This window comes from Pseudophryne corroboree, chromosome 6 (assembly GCF_028390025.1).
Source record: "Pseudophryne corroboree isolate aPseCor3 chromosome 6, aPseCor3.hap2, whole genome shotgun sequence".
NCBI classification, from domain to species: Eukaryota; Metazoa; Chordata; class Amphibia; order Anura; family Myobatrachidae; genus Pseudophryne; species Pseudophryne corroboree.
In genome coordinates, this window is record NC_086449.1 from 590,854,420 (window position 1) to 590,869,478 (window position 15,059).

Sequence of the window (15,059 nt, forward strand, 5' to 3'; positions counted from 1 at the left end):
CTGTATTATATAGGATGGTCAAGACATGAAGCATAAACTACATTTACCATGATAGAGCGTCCTTTAACAGCCATAGAATCCCAGCATTCTTTTTTAATGATTTCACGTAGATATTGTTTAGACACATTTTCCAGCTCAATTTCTCTTCGTACCTTTAAGGAAACACACACAAAAAATAATTTATTCTGCAAGTGCACCAAATGTAGCACATTTCCTGAGACTATAGCAGTGGTTCTCAAACTGGGTATAGTGGCACCCAAATGTGCCTAAGGGCACTTGCACCCCTGCCAGTGGGTTGGTGGTCCAAGATTAATTAAAATTATGTATGGTCAATGTAATAGGCAAAACCAGTGCTTGTGGCTTCCAATTATAGACTATGTGGACAAACAGAAGCAAATCCTGTCACTCACCACACAATGGAACCTAAGGATGACATATGAACACAATTTACTTAATTTTATATTTTTTCTGAATTTCACAATAATAAACTTTTGGCCCAAGGGTGCCGTGAAAACAATTCTGATACTCTAGGGCAGTGGTTCTCAAACTCGGTCCTCAGGACCCCACACAGTGCATGTTTTGCAGGTAACCCAGCAGGTGCACAGGTGTATTAATTACTCACAGACACATTTTAAAAGGTCCACAGGTGGAGCTAAATATTTCACTTGTGATTCTGTGAGGAGACCTGCAAAACATGCACTGTGTGGGGTCCTGAGGACCGAGTTTGAGAACCTGTGCTCTAGGGCATCGTTATCCAAAAACGTTTGGGAACCACTGGCCTATAGTAACGATCACATTTCTCTTTTGCATTTAGGCGACCACTTACTCTCTCCACTTCCTGCTCACTTTCCGCCCGCAGTCTTTCCTGCTCTTCTGTGTCCAGGTTAAATTCCTGCTGGTTCAACTTTTCAATGTCAGGTAATGATTCATTCTCTCGCATCATAGCTTGTATCTAAAAAGACACACAGTATGAGCACCTTGTATAAAATAGGATAATAGTATAAATACTTTCCAAACGTATATTTTAGCATGTTGAATTGTTTTATCACCATTTTTATTGGTCTTGATAGTGTTGATGTAACCACATGTCCAACTGCAAGTTAAGTCTCCCATATCCAAAATGCTTGGAACCACAAGTATTTTGGAGATCGTATTTTTCTATCGTTTGGAATATTTGCATACCATAATGGGATATTTTGGGGATGGGACCCAAGGCTAAACACGAAATGCATTTATGTTTCCTATACACATAGCCTGAAGGATATTTTATACAATATTTATTTATAATTTTGTACGTGAAACAAAGTTTGTGTACATACACAAAATAATTTTGGTTTCATATACATCTTATACACATAGGGGGTAATCCAGACCTGATCGTAGCAGCAAATTTGTTAGCTGTTGGGCAAATCCATATGCACTGTAGGTGGGGAAGATGTAACGTGCAGAGACAGTTAGATTTGGGTGGGTTATTTTGTTTCTGTGCAGAGTAAATACTGGCTGCTTTATTTTTACACTGCAATTTAAATTTCAGTTTGAACACACCACACCTAAATCTAACTCTCTCTGCACATGTTATATCTGCAATGCAAATGGTTTTGCCCAACTGCTAACAAATTTACTGCTACGAGCAGGTCTGAATTACCCCCATAGTTTGAAGATAATTTTCTACAATATTTTTAATAATTTTTTGCATGAAACAAAATCTGTGTACATCAAACCATCAGAAAGGTTTCACTATTTCAGTCGTATTCAGAAGATTCTGTATGGGAGACTCAACCTGTACTACTGCTATAATCCAATTTTAAAATAATTTCACATAATTCACATGCTTGATACCGGGGACAGTTTTCATGTTATATTATGGTTGCACTATAGTTAGCCAAAACCATGGGCATAAATTCACACATCAGGCAAAAATAACAGGAAAAAAAAATAATTATTCAGGAAAATAATGTAATTACACTTGGAAATAGAATCAGACATAGGGGGATATCCTATTAGCAACGGTACTTTACCGCTGCTAATAGGACTGCCAGGAGTTATTCTATTAACCCCCGATACCAGCGTCCTTTTCCACTGATGCAGTCACTTATTAGAGATTATACTTTGCGTGCATAATCCCCGATAAGCAACCGCTGGAGCTGCGGAAACACATGGGATCGGGAACTTAACCCATGTGATATCATGCGACTGCAGGTCCAATTTTGGCCGGTAAAAATGGCCTCAAATTGGATACCGCGATAATGACCATCGGACATTAATTGAGACATACGTCCATTTTTAATGGCCCAAATTGCTTTGGGGCTAATATGATACAGGGGAATGTAATAGCCTGAATTTTTTTTTAAACTGGTGATTTTTGTTTTTTACTTTCAAGTCACTGTGTGTAACAGAATACAACTAGAGGCAAACTCTCCACAAACCCCCCGAATGACTTTCCACTGGATACAAATGGCTGTATTGACTTTTGTAATGTCAAACGTACAACTTGTTAGGTAGCCTGTGTCTTGTAACCTCGCCAGAAAATGGCCAGAAAAACTTGCAGAATAAAAGAGCTGCCTCGGGCCGGTGAGACTGCCCAGATTGCATGCATTTTAGACTATCTATCCAGGCAGAACAGCCACATTAAACATGTATTACTGTACCACTACTTAATACTCAATTAAGGGGCCCAGGAAATAATAAATATAATGGTGGAGCATAATATTTAATTAAATAATGTTAAAAAATAAGAACATTTTTTGAATTATGAAGACAATTATATTTTTACGTCAATTTGAGGCCATCTTAATTAATCTTAGAAGTACATTCATTCTGGGTTTTGTAATTATTTGCTGCTTCTACTGTTAATTAATTAATTAATTAAATAATTAATTGACTAATATGGCCCCAATTAACATAAAATATTTTTTAACATATCATTTTAAATGTTCTATTTTTAAAACATTTTTGCCCCCAATAATAACATCTGGAAATAATTACAGCTCATCATTATTTTATTTATTTTTTTGGGGGCCACTTAATTGAGTATTAATTAGTGACAAAGTAATACATATGTTAATGTGGCGGTTTATTATGTTCTGTCCAGGCAGATAGCTCAAAAGGCATTTAGTCTGTGCAATCTCTCCGGGCAGAGACATTTTTTTCTGGCTAGTTTTTGGCAAGTTTTCAGTGAGATTCTGGCAAGTTTGTCCTTTTTACCAGCCATAATCACTGAAACTCACCGTAGACTTTCATACTAAGCCACATAATTGCCTTCTGTTACTTGTTAAAGTAAAATCATTAATATAAACTTTGTACATCCAAAATGCTGCTCCTGCATATCTCAGAAGAACCATGGTTGACTGACCAATCTGCTTTTGATTTCCTCATCCCTCAGTAAGCATGGGCAGGATATTGAGGTGAGGTTGTGTTTTTCAGAAGAGGTGAGAACAGGTCGCTGTTATAAGCTCCTCCAAAGCCCATTGTGTCTAATTGCACGAAGAATCATTCAGGTCACCAAGAGCGTCATCTATGTATGCCTGAATTCATACTCTAGCGTCATCTATGTATGCCTGAATTCATACTCCAGCGTCATCTATGTATGCCTGAATTCATACTCTAGCGTCATCTATGTATGCCTGAATTCATACTCTAGCGTCATCTATGTATGCCTGAATTCATACTCCAGCGTCATCTATGTATGCCTGAATTCATACTCTAGCGTCATCTATGTATGCCTGAATTCATACTCTATGCAAAACATGAATATTTTCTAAATCTTATTTTCCTTCCTACGATCTCTTGGAGGCATGTTTATCATGGTATGTGGTTATCCCCAGAATATTAAGACACCTTATCGCCGCACATTGCAGCAATAAGGATTCTTTTTCCACTCAGATGTATTCATTTAAATTGTTGGAATACGGGCTCCAATAAGAGCCTGTCCTGGTGATCAGTAACAAGTAAAGTGATCACAATCTATGAACACCAGATGGTTATTGCACATGCAGAAAAGGCTGCAATGTGCAATAGGTTGCACATGTAGATCTTATGAACAATGTATTATATCAGAATACAAACGCCACAGAATCCATAGTGCAGGAATAATAGATAGCATTTTGCTTTTGATACATTATATAATAATTTCCCACTTGTTATTTACTTCAAATACTAAATCATGTCAGATTTCCTTACTTTTTCCCGGAGCTCTTTTATGCCTTTTCTCAGACTTTTCTTTTGGTCAGCATATTTCTGTGTTTCTTCTTTTCTAACCTTTTCATGATAAACATGAATTATATGAAAGCAAATATCATCACATAAACTAATAACTGTACTGCAGTTAGATGGCTTTTTTTAAACCTTTATTTATTTAATATATTATTACTTTAGTATTTCAGGTGTTTTGGCTATCCCACCTTCTAACTTAAATTATATAGGAGTATTTGTTTGATCGCATGCTCTCTAGTGTAATACAGGAGTAATGAAATTAGCTTATTCTGCTTTATGACAATATATTTGCAGAAGTAATAAAATACTACGTAGGTCAATTGACAAAAATGCAAACATTTCATGTGATCAAATGTTTGCAGCCTTCACAATGTCAACTAGCATTACTACAGGATGTCTTACAAATCCGTACTGTACATCAGTGGTATCCAGTATAAGAAAGGTCAAATATATCAAATATATAGCATGTTATATATACATTATGACGCACTGGAGGAAGGAAGGGGGGGGGGGGGCGGGGTTGACACAGTAGGCTGTTACATAGACTGGACTTTGCAATTTTATTTTAATAGCAGAATGGCATGTTTATGTTTATGTTAAAATTGTTTCTGAAGTACAATACATACCTCATCCAATTTCTGATCGAGCCAAGTGGGATCTCCATACACAGCTGATGAGAAGCTGCTTTCTTGTTCAGTGACTTCCACACTTAGCTGGTTTTCCTGAATGAAGATAATAATATTAAAATCACAGAAAAAATATTGCTGATAGGAATGAAAACATTAAAACATTTTAACCTCTTAATTGACAATTTCTTTTCCACAAAACTGCACAGATTTGTAATTTTTATTTTTTATTTAATAAAGTTTAAAAGGTATTTTTAAGGATATATTTAAATATTTTATTTACAACTATATATACCTATATATAAATTACAGGTCGAGTATGCCATATCCGGAATGCTCGGGACCAAGAGCATTCCGGATATGGGATTTTTCCGGATAATGGAATACCTGGTTCGGAGAGGGGTCCAGCAGTCGTCACAAGTGGTCCGGCTGTCAATGCGGGGGTCTGGGAGGGGCAACGTTGGTCCGCGGGGGTCCATGGGGTCCGGCGGTCATTGCAGGGGAAAGCGGTGAGGTCAGCAGAGGTTGGCATGCACTATGTGGTGAGGGACTAGCTGCAAAGCCACTCCCCCACCGCCAGACATTGGTCACAGTAGTAGTGATGTCATAACGTTGCGGCACATCATGACATCACTACAGCTCCGGGATATTCCGGTTTTTGGAATATTACGGATAATGGGTCTCCAGATAACTGAGACCCAACCTGTATATATACCCCCCAACCCTATGTCCATAGGCCCCCATTGTAATTTTACTCCTCATACCCCATCACAAATATTCCCCCTAGTGGCATAAGATCTCCTAAATTATCTCCCCCCCCCAACACACACACACACACACACACACACACACACACACACACACACACACACACACACACACACACACACACCATGGTGGTACAAGATCCCCTGGAATACATATTTTTAAAATATATTATTAATATATACTCCCCACCCAAAAAATATTTTTGTATGTGGCATCATAACCCCGCTAGTAGAGATGACACCCCCCAATTACAGCCCCCCCCATACTTATAACACCTCTCCTTTTTGCAGAGACAGCACAGTGGAGTGTGGCGCAGAGGAAGGGAACAATGTTCACCTCCCAGCACGATTAGTTCCAGCACATGTGCCCCGGAATGCCGCTCGCAAGGCATTCTGGGGAGCAATTTCAGAAGTGATGTTGGCAGTTACGGACTGTGACATCACTTCCAGGGGGTCGCTGAAACTAGAGTAAGGTCATTCTACACTTGTGCAAAATGGATTTCCTCCATGCAGATGGGGGACACAGCGAGACTTGCCGGCCGTATGTGATGTGGTAACACACCCCTGGCTGCGGTCGTATCACATACTGTAGTGCCAGACAAGTGGTTAAGAAGTAGCTTATGGGACATATAACATTTGCCGTGATAAGGAATTAAGGAGAAACATTCAAACAGTTAATTTTATAAAAAAATATCTGATATTAGGTTTACAATATTTCACTTTTGTTTAGTAACCAGAAATTTCACTTTTGTTTAGTAACCTGGTTTATAGAATCAATTAACCAAAAGCAGTATATCTGATAATTATATCATGTTATTTAGAATTCTAAATGTAACATCTAATAACTTGGGAAATAAAAGGACTAGGCTTGTTTATGTAATTCTTCATTAAGGCCATGGATATGTAATGAGTATTAAGTTCTGATAATGACTTGTATACATGGCTGCTTTGATACACTGCTGGAGAACATCTGGAACATGGGATCTATGTGTTTTTTCAGGTTTATTACAGGTAATATTTTTCCATGAAGACTTTACTAAAAAACAAGTATAGTTTAATCTAGCTTGTTAATGTTTCACATGAATGGGAGTTTCCAACTATCTTAAATTATTTAACTAAACAATCACAGATATGGCTGGCGTCTATGAAACAATGACATGTTAGCCAGGAGTTATCTGTATAATACGCAAGATAAGGTCATACAAGTGACCTTGCCACACACCAAGGAATAGATTAACTAAAGCTTCTAAAACAGACAAATGGTTATGTTGCCCACAACAATCAATCAGATTGTGTCTCTCATTTTCTAGAATGCAATATAGAAATGATAGACACAATCTGATTGATTGCTATAGGCAACACCAACACTTGTCTGTTTTAGAAGCTTTAGTAAATCTCTCCCTGTTCTACCTATGCGCCTACCCATCTTGCAGCGGTTCTTGGTAAAAAAAATAAGATTTTAAACCTACCGGTAAATCTTTTTCTCCTAGTCCGTAGAGGATGCTGGGGACTCCGTAAGGACCATGGGGTATCGACGGCTCCGCCGGAGACATGGGCACTGTAAAGCTTTAGAATGGGTGTGCACTGGCTCCTCTCTCTATGCCCCTCCTCCAGACCTCGGTTAGGACTGTGCCCAGAGGAGACTGACAGTACGAGGAAAAGGATTTTGTTATCTAAGGGCGAGATACACACCAGCCCACACCATACACACCGTACAACGTGGTCTACAATAACCAGTTAACAGTATGAATAAAAACAGCATCAGCCATAGGCCGATCTCAACTGTAACTTAACTCTTAAGTATGCAATAACTATATACAAGTCTTGCAGAATGTTTCCGCACTGGGACGGGCGCCCAGCATCCTCTACGGACTACGAGAAAAAGATTTACCGGTAGGTTTAAAATCTTATTTTCTCTTACGTCCTAGAGGATGCTGGGGACTCCGTAAGGACCATGGGGATTATACCAAAGCTCCAAAACGGGCGGGAGAGTGCGGATGACTCTGCAGCACCGACTGAGCAAACACGAAGTCCTCATCAGCCAGGGTACCAAACTTATAGAATTTTTCAAAAGTGTTTGAACCCGACCAAGTAGCTGCTCGGCAAAATTGTAATGCCGAGACGCCTCGGGCATCCGCCCAAGAAGAGCCCACCTTCCTAGTGGAATGGGCCTTTACTGAATTTGGTACCGGCAAATTAGCCGTAAAATTAACCTGCTGAATCGTGTTACCGATCCAGTTAGCAATAGTCTGCTTAGAAGCTGGAGCGCCAACCTTGTTGGCTGCCTACAGGACAAATAGTGCATCTGTTTTCCTAACCATAGCCGTTCTGGCTAAATAAAACTTTAAAGCCCTGACTACAACCAGGGGCCTGGAATTCTCCTAGTCACCCGCAGCCACAGGCACAACAATAGGTTGGTGTACATGCAATAACGCAACCACTTTAGGCAGACTTTGAGGACGAGTCCTCAACTCTGCTCGATCCGCCTGGAAAATCAGATAGGGGCTTTTGTGAGACAAGGCTGCCAATTCGGACACCCGCCTCGCAGATGCCAAGGCCAATAACATGATCACTTTCCAAGTGAGAAAATTCAATTTAACTGTTTGAAGCGGTTCAAACCATTGTGACTTAAGGAAACTTAACACCACGTTAAGGTCACATGGTGCCACTGGGGGCACAAAAAGAGGTTGGATGTGTAACGCTCCTTTTACCAAAGTCTGGACTTCTGTGAGAGAAGCCAATTCCTTCTGAAAGAATATGGATAAGGCAGAAATCTGCACCTTAATTGCGCCTAACTTTAGGCCCATATCCACTCCTGTCTGTAGAAAATGGAGAAAACTTCCTAGTTGGAAGAGAAAAAGAGAGAAAGAGAGAGAGACCCTGGCCCGGGGGGACAGGGCTCCGACAGGGCTCCGATGTATGTGACGGTGGGACCCTGACCACTTGTCCAGAAGATCCCACCGAAAGGTCCGTGTGGAATGGCCTCATAGGCCCCACCATCCTTCCTAATAAATGAGTGCATTTAGTCTCTGACCATGTTCTGGAGTACTTAGGCTTTTTCCTCTGGGAGAAAGACCTTTTGTTTTTCTGTGTCCAGAATCGTGTCCAAAAACGGCAGTCGAGTTGTCGGAACCAACTGTGACGTTGGTAGATTTAGGATCCCGCCGTGTTGTTGTAGTATTCTCAGGGAGAGAGATACGCTTTGTAATAATTTTCCCCCTTGAACTCGCCTTTACCAGGAGATCGTCCAAGTATGGGATAAATGTGACGCCTTGCTCACGCAGGAGCACCATCATGTCCGCCATGAACGTGTCGGACGTGGGAATAACAATCCTGTACAGCGAATCTTAGGTACGCCTGATGAGGAGGATAAATGGGAACATGAAGGTATGCATCCTTTATGTCAAGTGACACCATAAAAACCTCCCCTTCCAGGCTGGAGATCACTGCCCGGAGAGATTCCAACTCGAATTTGAACCTTTTCAGATATAGGTTCAGGGATTTTAGATTCAGAATGGGCCTGACCGAGCCATCCGGTTTCGGGACCACAAAAAAAAAGCTTGAATAAAACCCCTTCCCCTGTAGAAGGGGAACCTTGATAATCACATACTGATGATACAGTTTCTGTATGGTAGTTGCCACTGTTTCCCTCTCTGAGGAGGAAACTGGCAAGACCGATTTGAAAAATCGGTGAGGAGGCACATCTTCGAATTCTAATTTGCATCCCTGGGATACAATTTTTACCGCCCAAGGATCCAAGTCCGACTGAACCCAGACTTGTCTGAAGAGTCGAAGATGTGCCCCCACCGGCGCGGACTCCCTCAGCGGAGCCCCCGCGTCATTTAGTGGCATTTGTAGAGGAAGGGGTGGACATTTTGTCCCTGGGAAATAGCCGTAGCTGGTGTTCTTTTCCCTCTACCTCTGGCGAGGAAGGAAGAGCCCCGATCCTTACTGAACTTATGCGACCGAATGGACTGCATTTGATATTGCCGTGTTTTCTTTTCCTGTGGGGGAACATAAGGCAAAAGAGTAGATTTACCCGCGGTCGCTGTGGTTACCAGATCCGCGAGGCCCTCCCCAAATAAAACTTCACCTTTGTAAGGCAAAGTCCTTTTTTTTTTTAAACAGCCTACCTGTCCCTTGGCAGGTCCACAGAGACCGTCTATCAGAGATCTCCATGGCATTGGCTCTTGAACCCAACAGCCCAGTATCACTCGCAGCTTCTCTCATATATTATGCTGTGTCTTTAATGTGACCCAAGGTCACCAAAATGGCATCTTTTTCTAGGGTGTCAATGTCAGATGACAAGTTATCTGCCCACGCTGCAACTGCGCAACCCACCCATGCCGACGCTACTGCCGGCCTTAGTAGGGCACTCGTATGTATACATTGATTTTAAAGTAGTTTTCTGTCTGCCATCAGCAGGACTCTTAAAGGCTGCCATATCAGGGGAAGGTAGCCCCCCCTTTTTTGACAAGCGCGTAAATGCCTTGTCTACCGTGGGTGAGTATTCCCACCGTAAACAGTCCTGGGAGTGGAAAGGTTACGCCATAATATTTTCTTGGGAATCTGCAGTTTCTTATCTGGAGTTTCCCAAGCTTTATCAAACAGGGCGATCAGCACGCGAGATGGGGGAAAAGTTACCTCAGGATTCTTTCCCTTAAACATGCCGACCTTTGTGTCAGAGACAGAAAGGTCCTCAGTGATATGCAAAACATCTTTAATTGCCACAATCATATATTAAATACACTTGTCCACCCTTGGGTGTAACTTAGCATCATCACCGTCGATACTGGAGTCAGAATCCGTGTCGGTATTGGTGTCTACTACCTGTGAAAAGGGACGGTTCTGCGAACCTGAAGGGCCCTGTGACACAGTAAAAGCTATGGATTGACTCCCTGCTTTAATCCTTGGACTCAGCTTTGTCCAAACTTTATAATAAAGTCACATTAGTCATTCAATCAGGTGTCGGCAGCGCCGACGGAGACACCACAATCATCTGCTCTGCCTCCTCCCTATATGAGCCTTCCACCTCAGACATGTCGACACAGACGTACTGACATCCCCACACAAACAGGGATACCTAATATAATGGGGACTGACCCACCATAAGGCCCTTAGGAGAGACAGAGAGAGAGTATGCCAGCACACACCCAGCGCCATTGTATACTGAGACAAAAAACCCAGTCTGTCAGCGCTTTTTATTACAAGTGTAAAACACCACATAAACGTGCCCCCCCCCCCTCGTTTTGACCCTCTGTATTAACAAACAGCAGGGGAGAGTCCGGGGCCGCTTCTCTGTATGCTGAGGAGAAAAAATGGCGCTGGTTAGTGCTGGAGGAAACAAGCTCCGCCCCCCGACGGCGGGCTTCGTTCCCGCTCTAAATCTTTATACTGGCGGTGGATTCTGAAATATATATCCTTTTTAGTGTATATAAGTACTTTGCCAGTGTTATGTGAGGTATATTAATGCTGCCCAGGGTGCCCCCCCTGCGCCCTGCACCCTTACTGTGGTGCCTGTGTGTGTGAGCTGGGAGCAATGGCACGCAGCGTTACTACTGCGCGTTACCTCATGAAGATCTGAAGTCTTCTGCCGCCTTTGAAGTCTTCTTTCTTCTTATACTCACCCGGCTTCTATCTTCCGGCTCTGTGAGGAGGACAGCGGCGCGGGTCTGGGACGAACTCCAGGGTGAGACCTGTGTTCCGACTCCCTCTGGAGCTAATGGTGTCCAGTAGCCTAAGAAGCAGAGCCTATAATTTAAGTAGGTCTGCTTCTCTCCCCTCAGTCCCACGAAGCAGGGAGCCTGTTGCCAGCAGTGCTCCCTGAAAATAATAAACCTAACAAAAGCTTTTTCAGAGAAACTCAGGAGTGCTCCCCTGCAGTGCATCCAGTCTCCACTGGGCACAGGAAATAACTGAGGTCTGGAGGAGGGGCATAGAGGGAGGAGCCAGTGAACACCCATTCTAAAGCTTTACAGTGCCCATGTCTCCTGCGGAGCCGTCGATACCCCATGGTTCTTACGGAGTCCCCAGCATCCTCTAGGACGTAAGAGAAACTGGGAGTTTATTAGATTCCAAGCCTCTAGGTTTGTTGTGCCATACCAGGCAGATCGGCTCTGGTTCCACCAATTAATAATCCCAGCGTGTAGATTTGTACAGTAGATATATAACCTTCTTCTTCCTGTTCTTCCTGCTACTAATATTTCTTACTATACAACCAATTATTCTACTAGTTTTCCCCCAGAGCTTGATGACCTTCATATCATTGGAAAGTATAACGCTAAGCCACATTTCCTCTGATGCTGATGTTACATAACCATTTATTTTATATTCTGTCTTTGAATTTTTACTCCCCACATTAATTTCTTTACATTTTGATCTACAAGTAAAGTAGACAACAGTGTTGTGTATTTTGGCGCACAATCCTGGGTGTTCCTGGGCGGTGACTGGGAGGTGGCCTGAAGTGTTTGCAAAAAAATGCTGTCTCATGGGTGTGTTATGTGAGTGTCATAGTAAAGGGCGTCTTAACAAATAGGCTGACTGGGCAGATGCCCAGGGCCCCACAATTCTAGTACCCTTTAATCAGGTACGGGCAGGTTCATCTGCCTCCCAGGCTGGTGGCTCCAGAGCTTCTTGGGAGGCAGGCAGAGAATGCTGCGTGGCCGCTTTGATTGTGAGCTACATCCAATCAGAGCGGCCAGGCAGCATTCTCTACCTGCTTCCCAGGCTGCAGCAAGACATCAAATGGCTGTCTGCGTGTTGATTGGTGGATGGCTGGAGCTATCCACCAGAGTACTGAATTCTCTGCCTGCCTCCAGTCAGATAGTGAATGACAGTCAGCTTGCTGTTTGGTGGGTGGTTGGAGCTATCTGACAGTAACTGCGCACATCTTTAACAAATTAATTCTTTCTGCTAGAAACAATAGAAGGCCAGGAGTGCAGAGGATGGTAATCAGCGGCCAGCAATTGGGGATGGAGGGAAAACTCATGAGGTATGCACTGGGGTGCACCTTGGGCAGCAGCAAGCTGTAAGGGACTGATAGCACTGCTGCAAACAGGAATCTGCAAGCGCACACACAGAACTCTCAGGTGCATAATCAGCCTGGAGGGAGAGTCAGCAATTAGTGGGCCTAATTCAGACCTGATCGCAGCAGCAAATTTGTTAGCTAATGGGCAAAACCAGGGGGTCATTCCGAGTTGATCGTAGCTGTGCAAAATTTTGTAGAGCTACCATCATCTTTCCTGACATGCGGGGGGACGCCCAGCACAGGGCTAGTCTGCCCCACATGTCAGTCCGGCCCCCCTCGCAGAAGTGCAAAGGCATCGCACAGCGGCGATGCCTTTGCACTTCAGGAGTAACTCCCGGCCAGCGCAGCTTTAGCGTGCTGGCCGGGAGCTACTCCTCGCTCCCTGGCCCACAGCGGCTGCGTATGACGTCACGCAGCCGCTGTGGCCCACCCCCCACTCGGTCCGGCACGCCTGCGTTGGCCGGACCGCGCCTACGAAACGGCGGGCAAAAGCCGCCGTTCCACCCCCTTCCACCCATCGATCGCCTCTGCCTGTCACTCAGGCAGAGGCGATCGCTATCCTGCTACGGCCTTCGGCCGTCCCCCATGCGCAGGCGCACTATGGCGCCGGCGCATGCGCAGCAGGGACCCGTTCGCTCTGCTGCGTGAAAACGCGGCGAGCAAACGGGTCAGAATGACCCCCATGTGCACTGCAGGAGGGGCAGATGTAACATGTGCAGAGAGAGTTAGATTTGGGTGTGGTGGTGAAATCTAAATTGCAGTGTAAAAATAAAGCAGCCAGTATTTACCCTGCACAGAAACAAAATAACCCGCCCAAATCTAACTATTTCTGCACATGTTACATCTGCCGCATCCCCTGCAGTGCACATGGGCCCTCATTACGAGTTGTTCGCTCGCTAGCTGCTTTTAGCAGCCATGCAAACGCTAAGCTGCCGCCCTCTGGGAGTGTATCTTAGCTTAGCAGAAGTGCGAACGAAAGGATCGCAGCGCGGCTACAAAAAAAGATTGTGTAGTTTCTGAGCAGCTCCAGACCTACTCCTAGCTTGCGATCACTTCAGACTATTTAGTTCCTGTTTTGACGTCACGAACACGCCCTACGTTTGGCCAGCCACGCCTGCGTTTCCCCAGGCACGCCTGCGTTTTTCCACACACTCCCCGAAAACGGTCAGTTACCTCCCAGAAACACCCACTTCCTGTCAATCACTCTGCAGCCAGCAGTGCGATTGAAAAGCGTCGCTAGACCTTGTGTGAAACTGTGCATCGGCTGTTTAGAAAGTACGTTGCGCGTGCGCATTGCGCTGCATAAGCATGTGCAGAAGTGCCGCTTTTTTACCTAATCGCTGCGCTGCAAACGAAAACAGCTAGCGAACAACTCGGAATGACCCCATGGTTTTGTCCATTAGCTAACAAATTTGCTGCTGCGATCAGATCTGAATTAGGCCCCGTGTCACATGCTGAAACTGACTGTGTTGCAGTTTGTATGCTGAGCAGACATCTCAGATCAGAAACTTGGCTAAGCATGATATCCTGACCTGCAGGATATTGACAGATGCGACATGCTTGCTGAGTAGCCGGAATCAGGAATGGGGTGACAGGTACGTAACCCAGCGCAAGCAGAAACTGGAACGTTTTGTGACATGGAGTAAGTTTTCATTTTATTATTTATTCCTGTGAATAGGTGAGTAAGTTCCCCAGTACATAGCTTTGCCCAGGGCCTTCAGTGCTGTTAAGACGGTCCTGGTCATAGATGTGTCAGTGAATGCGGCTGCGTTCTTAAATGCAGATCCACAGTCACAGAGGTCATGTTTAGATGACTCTGAGAAGAAAACTCTGAGCAGCCCATAGGCTGTCACAAGCGTTGATGGTGCGAGCGATGGTGGAGTGTTCTGAACCACTAACACAGCTGAACTTTCCACGGACACTAAACATGGGCATCTCTTCACTGGTACCCTCCATTGCATGCCGGTGCACAAGGAGAAGGCTGGCATTTACATATTATCACTCCCTATGTTCCGATGGTGGCAGCCACAGCAGATGCAGTAGCATCCACCCCTGAATCAGGCCCTCTGTCTCTTTTTTGTTTATCAAGCCTTTGGTTGGACATGAGACACACAGAAATAGCCATGTATACATAGGTAAATAGGAAATAGACCTCTTTATCTGGAACAGGCAAGGCATCGGCATCAGGTGTCCATAGTGCCATCTTCAGCAAATCCTCATTTCCGCTGAATATAGCATCCCGAAGAGAAATGCTGAGAGCCCTGCCATACTCATAGGCTGCCTTCAGTGTATTATTCCCAGGAGGTCTGTGAACACAACAGAACATTATACAGGTGAAGTCTCCCATATCCAAAATTCTGAAATACGGAATGCTTTCAGTGCAACTGAAATGGGCACACTTTTGCTTTCTGATGGTTCAATGTACAC

At 43.9% G+C, this 15,059-nt stretch overlaps 1 protein-coding gene across 2 annotated transcripts in view; it reads right to left on the minus strand.

Annotated features, from left to right (window-relative positions):
• The window catches only part of CFAP43 (cilia and flagella associated protein 43), a 265,732-nt gene that overhangs the window by 124,493 nt on the left and 126,180 nt on the right, over positions 1 to 15,059 (minus strand). For both annotated transcript variants that reach the window (XM_063927999.1, XM_063927998.1), the window contains 5 exons: positions 14,785 to 14,938; positions 4,839 to 4,934; positions 4,180 to 4,257; positions 827 to 952; positions 48 to 152 (listed from right to left, as the gene is read on the minus strand). In XM_063927999.1, the coding sequence (XP_063784069.1) occupies positions 48 to 152; positions 827 to 952; positions 4,180 to 4,257; positions 4,839 to 4,934; positions 14,785 to 14,938 (559 nt within the window). The remainder of the gene's footprint in view (positions 1 to 47; positions 153 to 826; positions 953 to 4,179; positions 4,258 to 4,838; positions 4,935 to 14,784; positions 14,939 to 15,059) is intronic.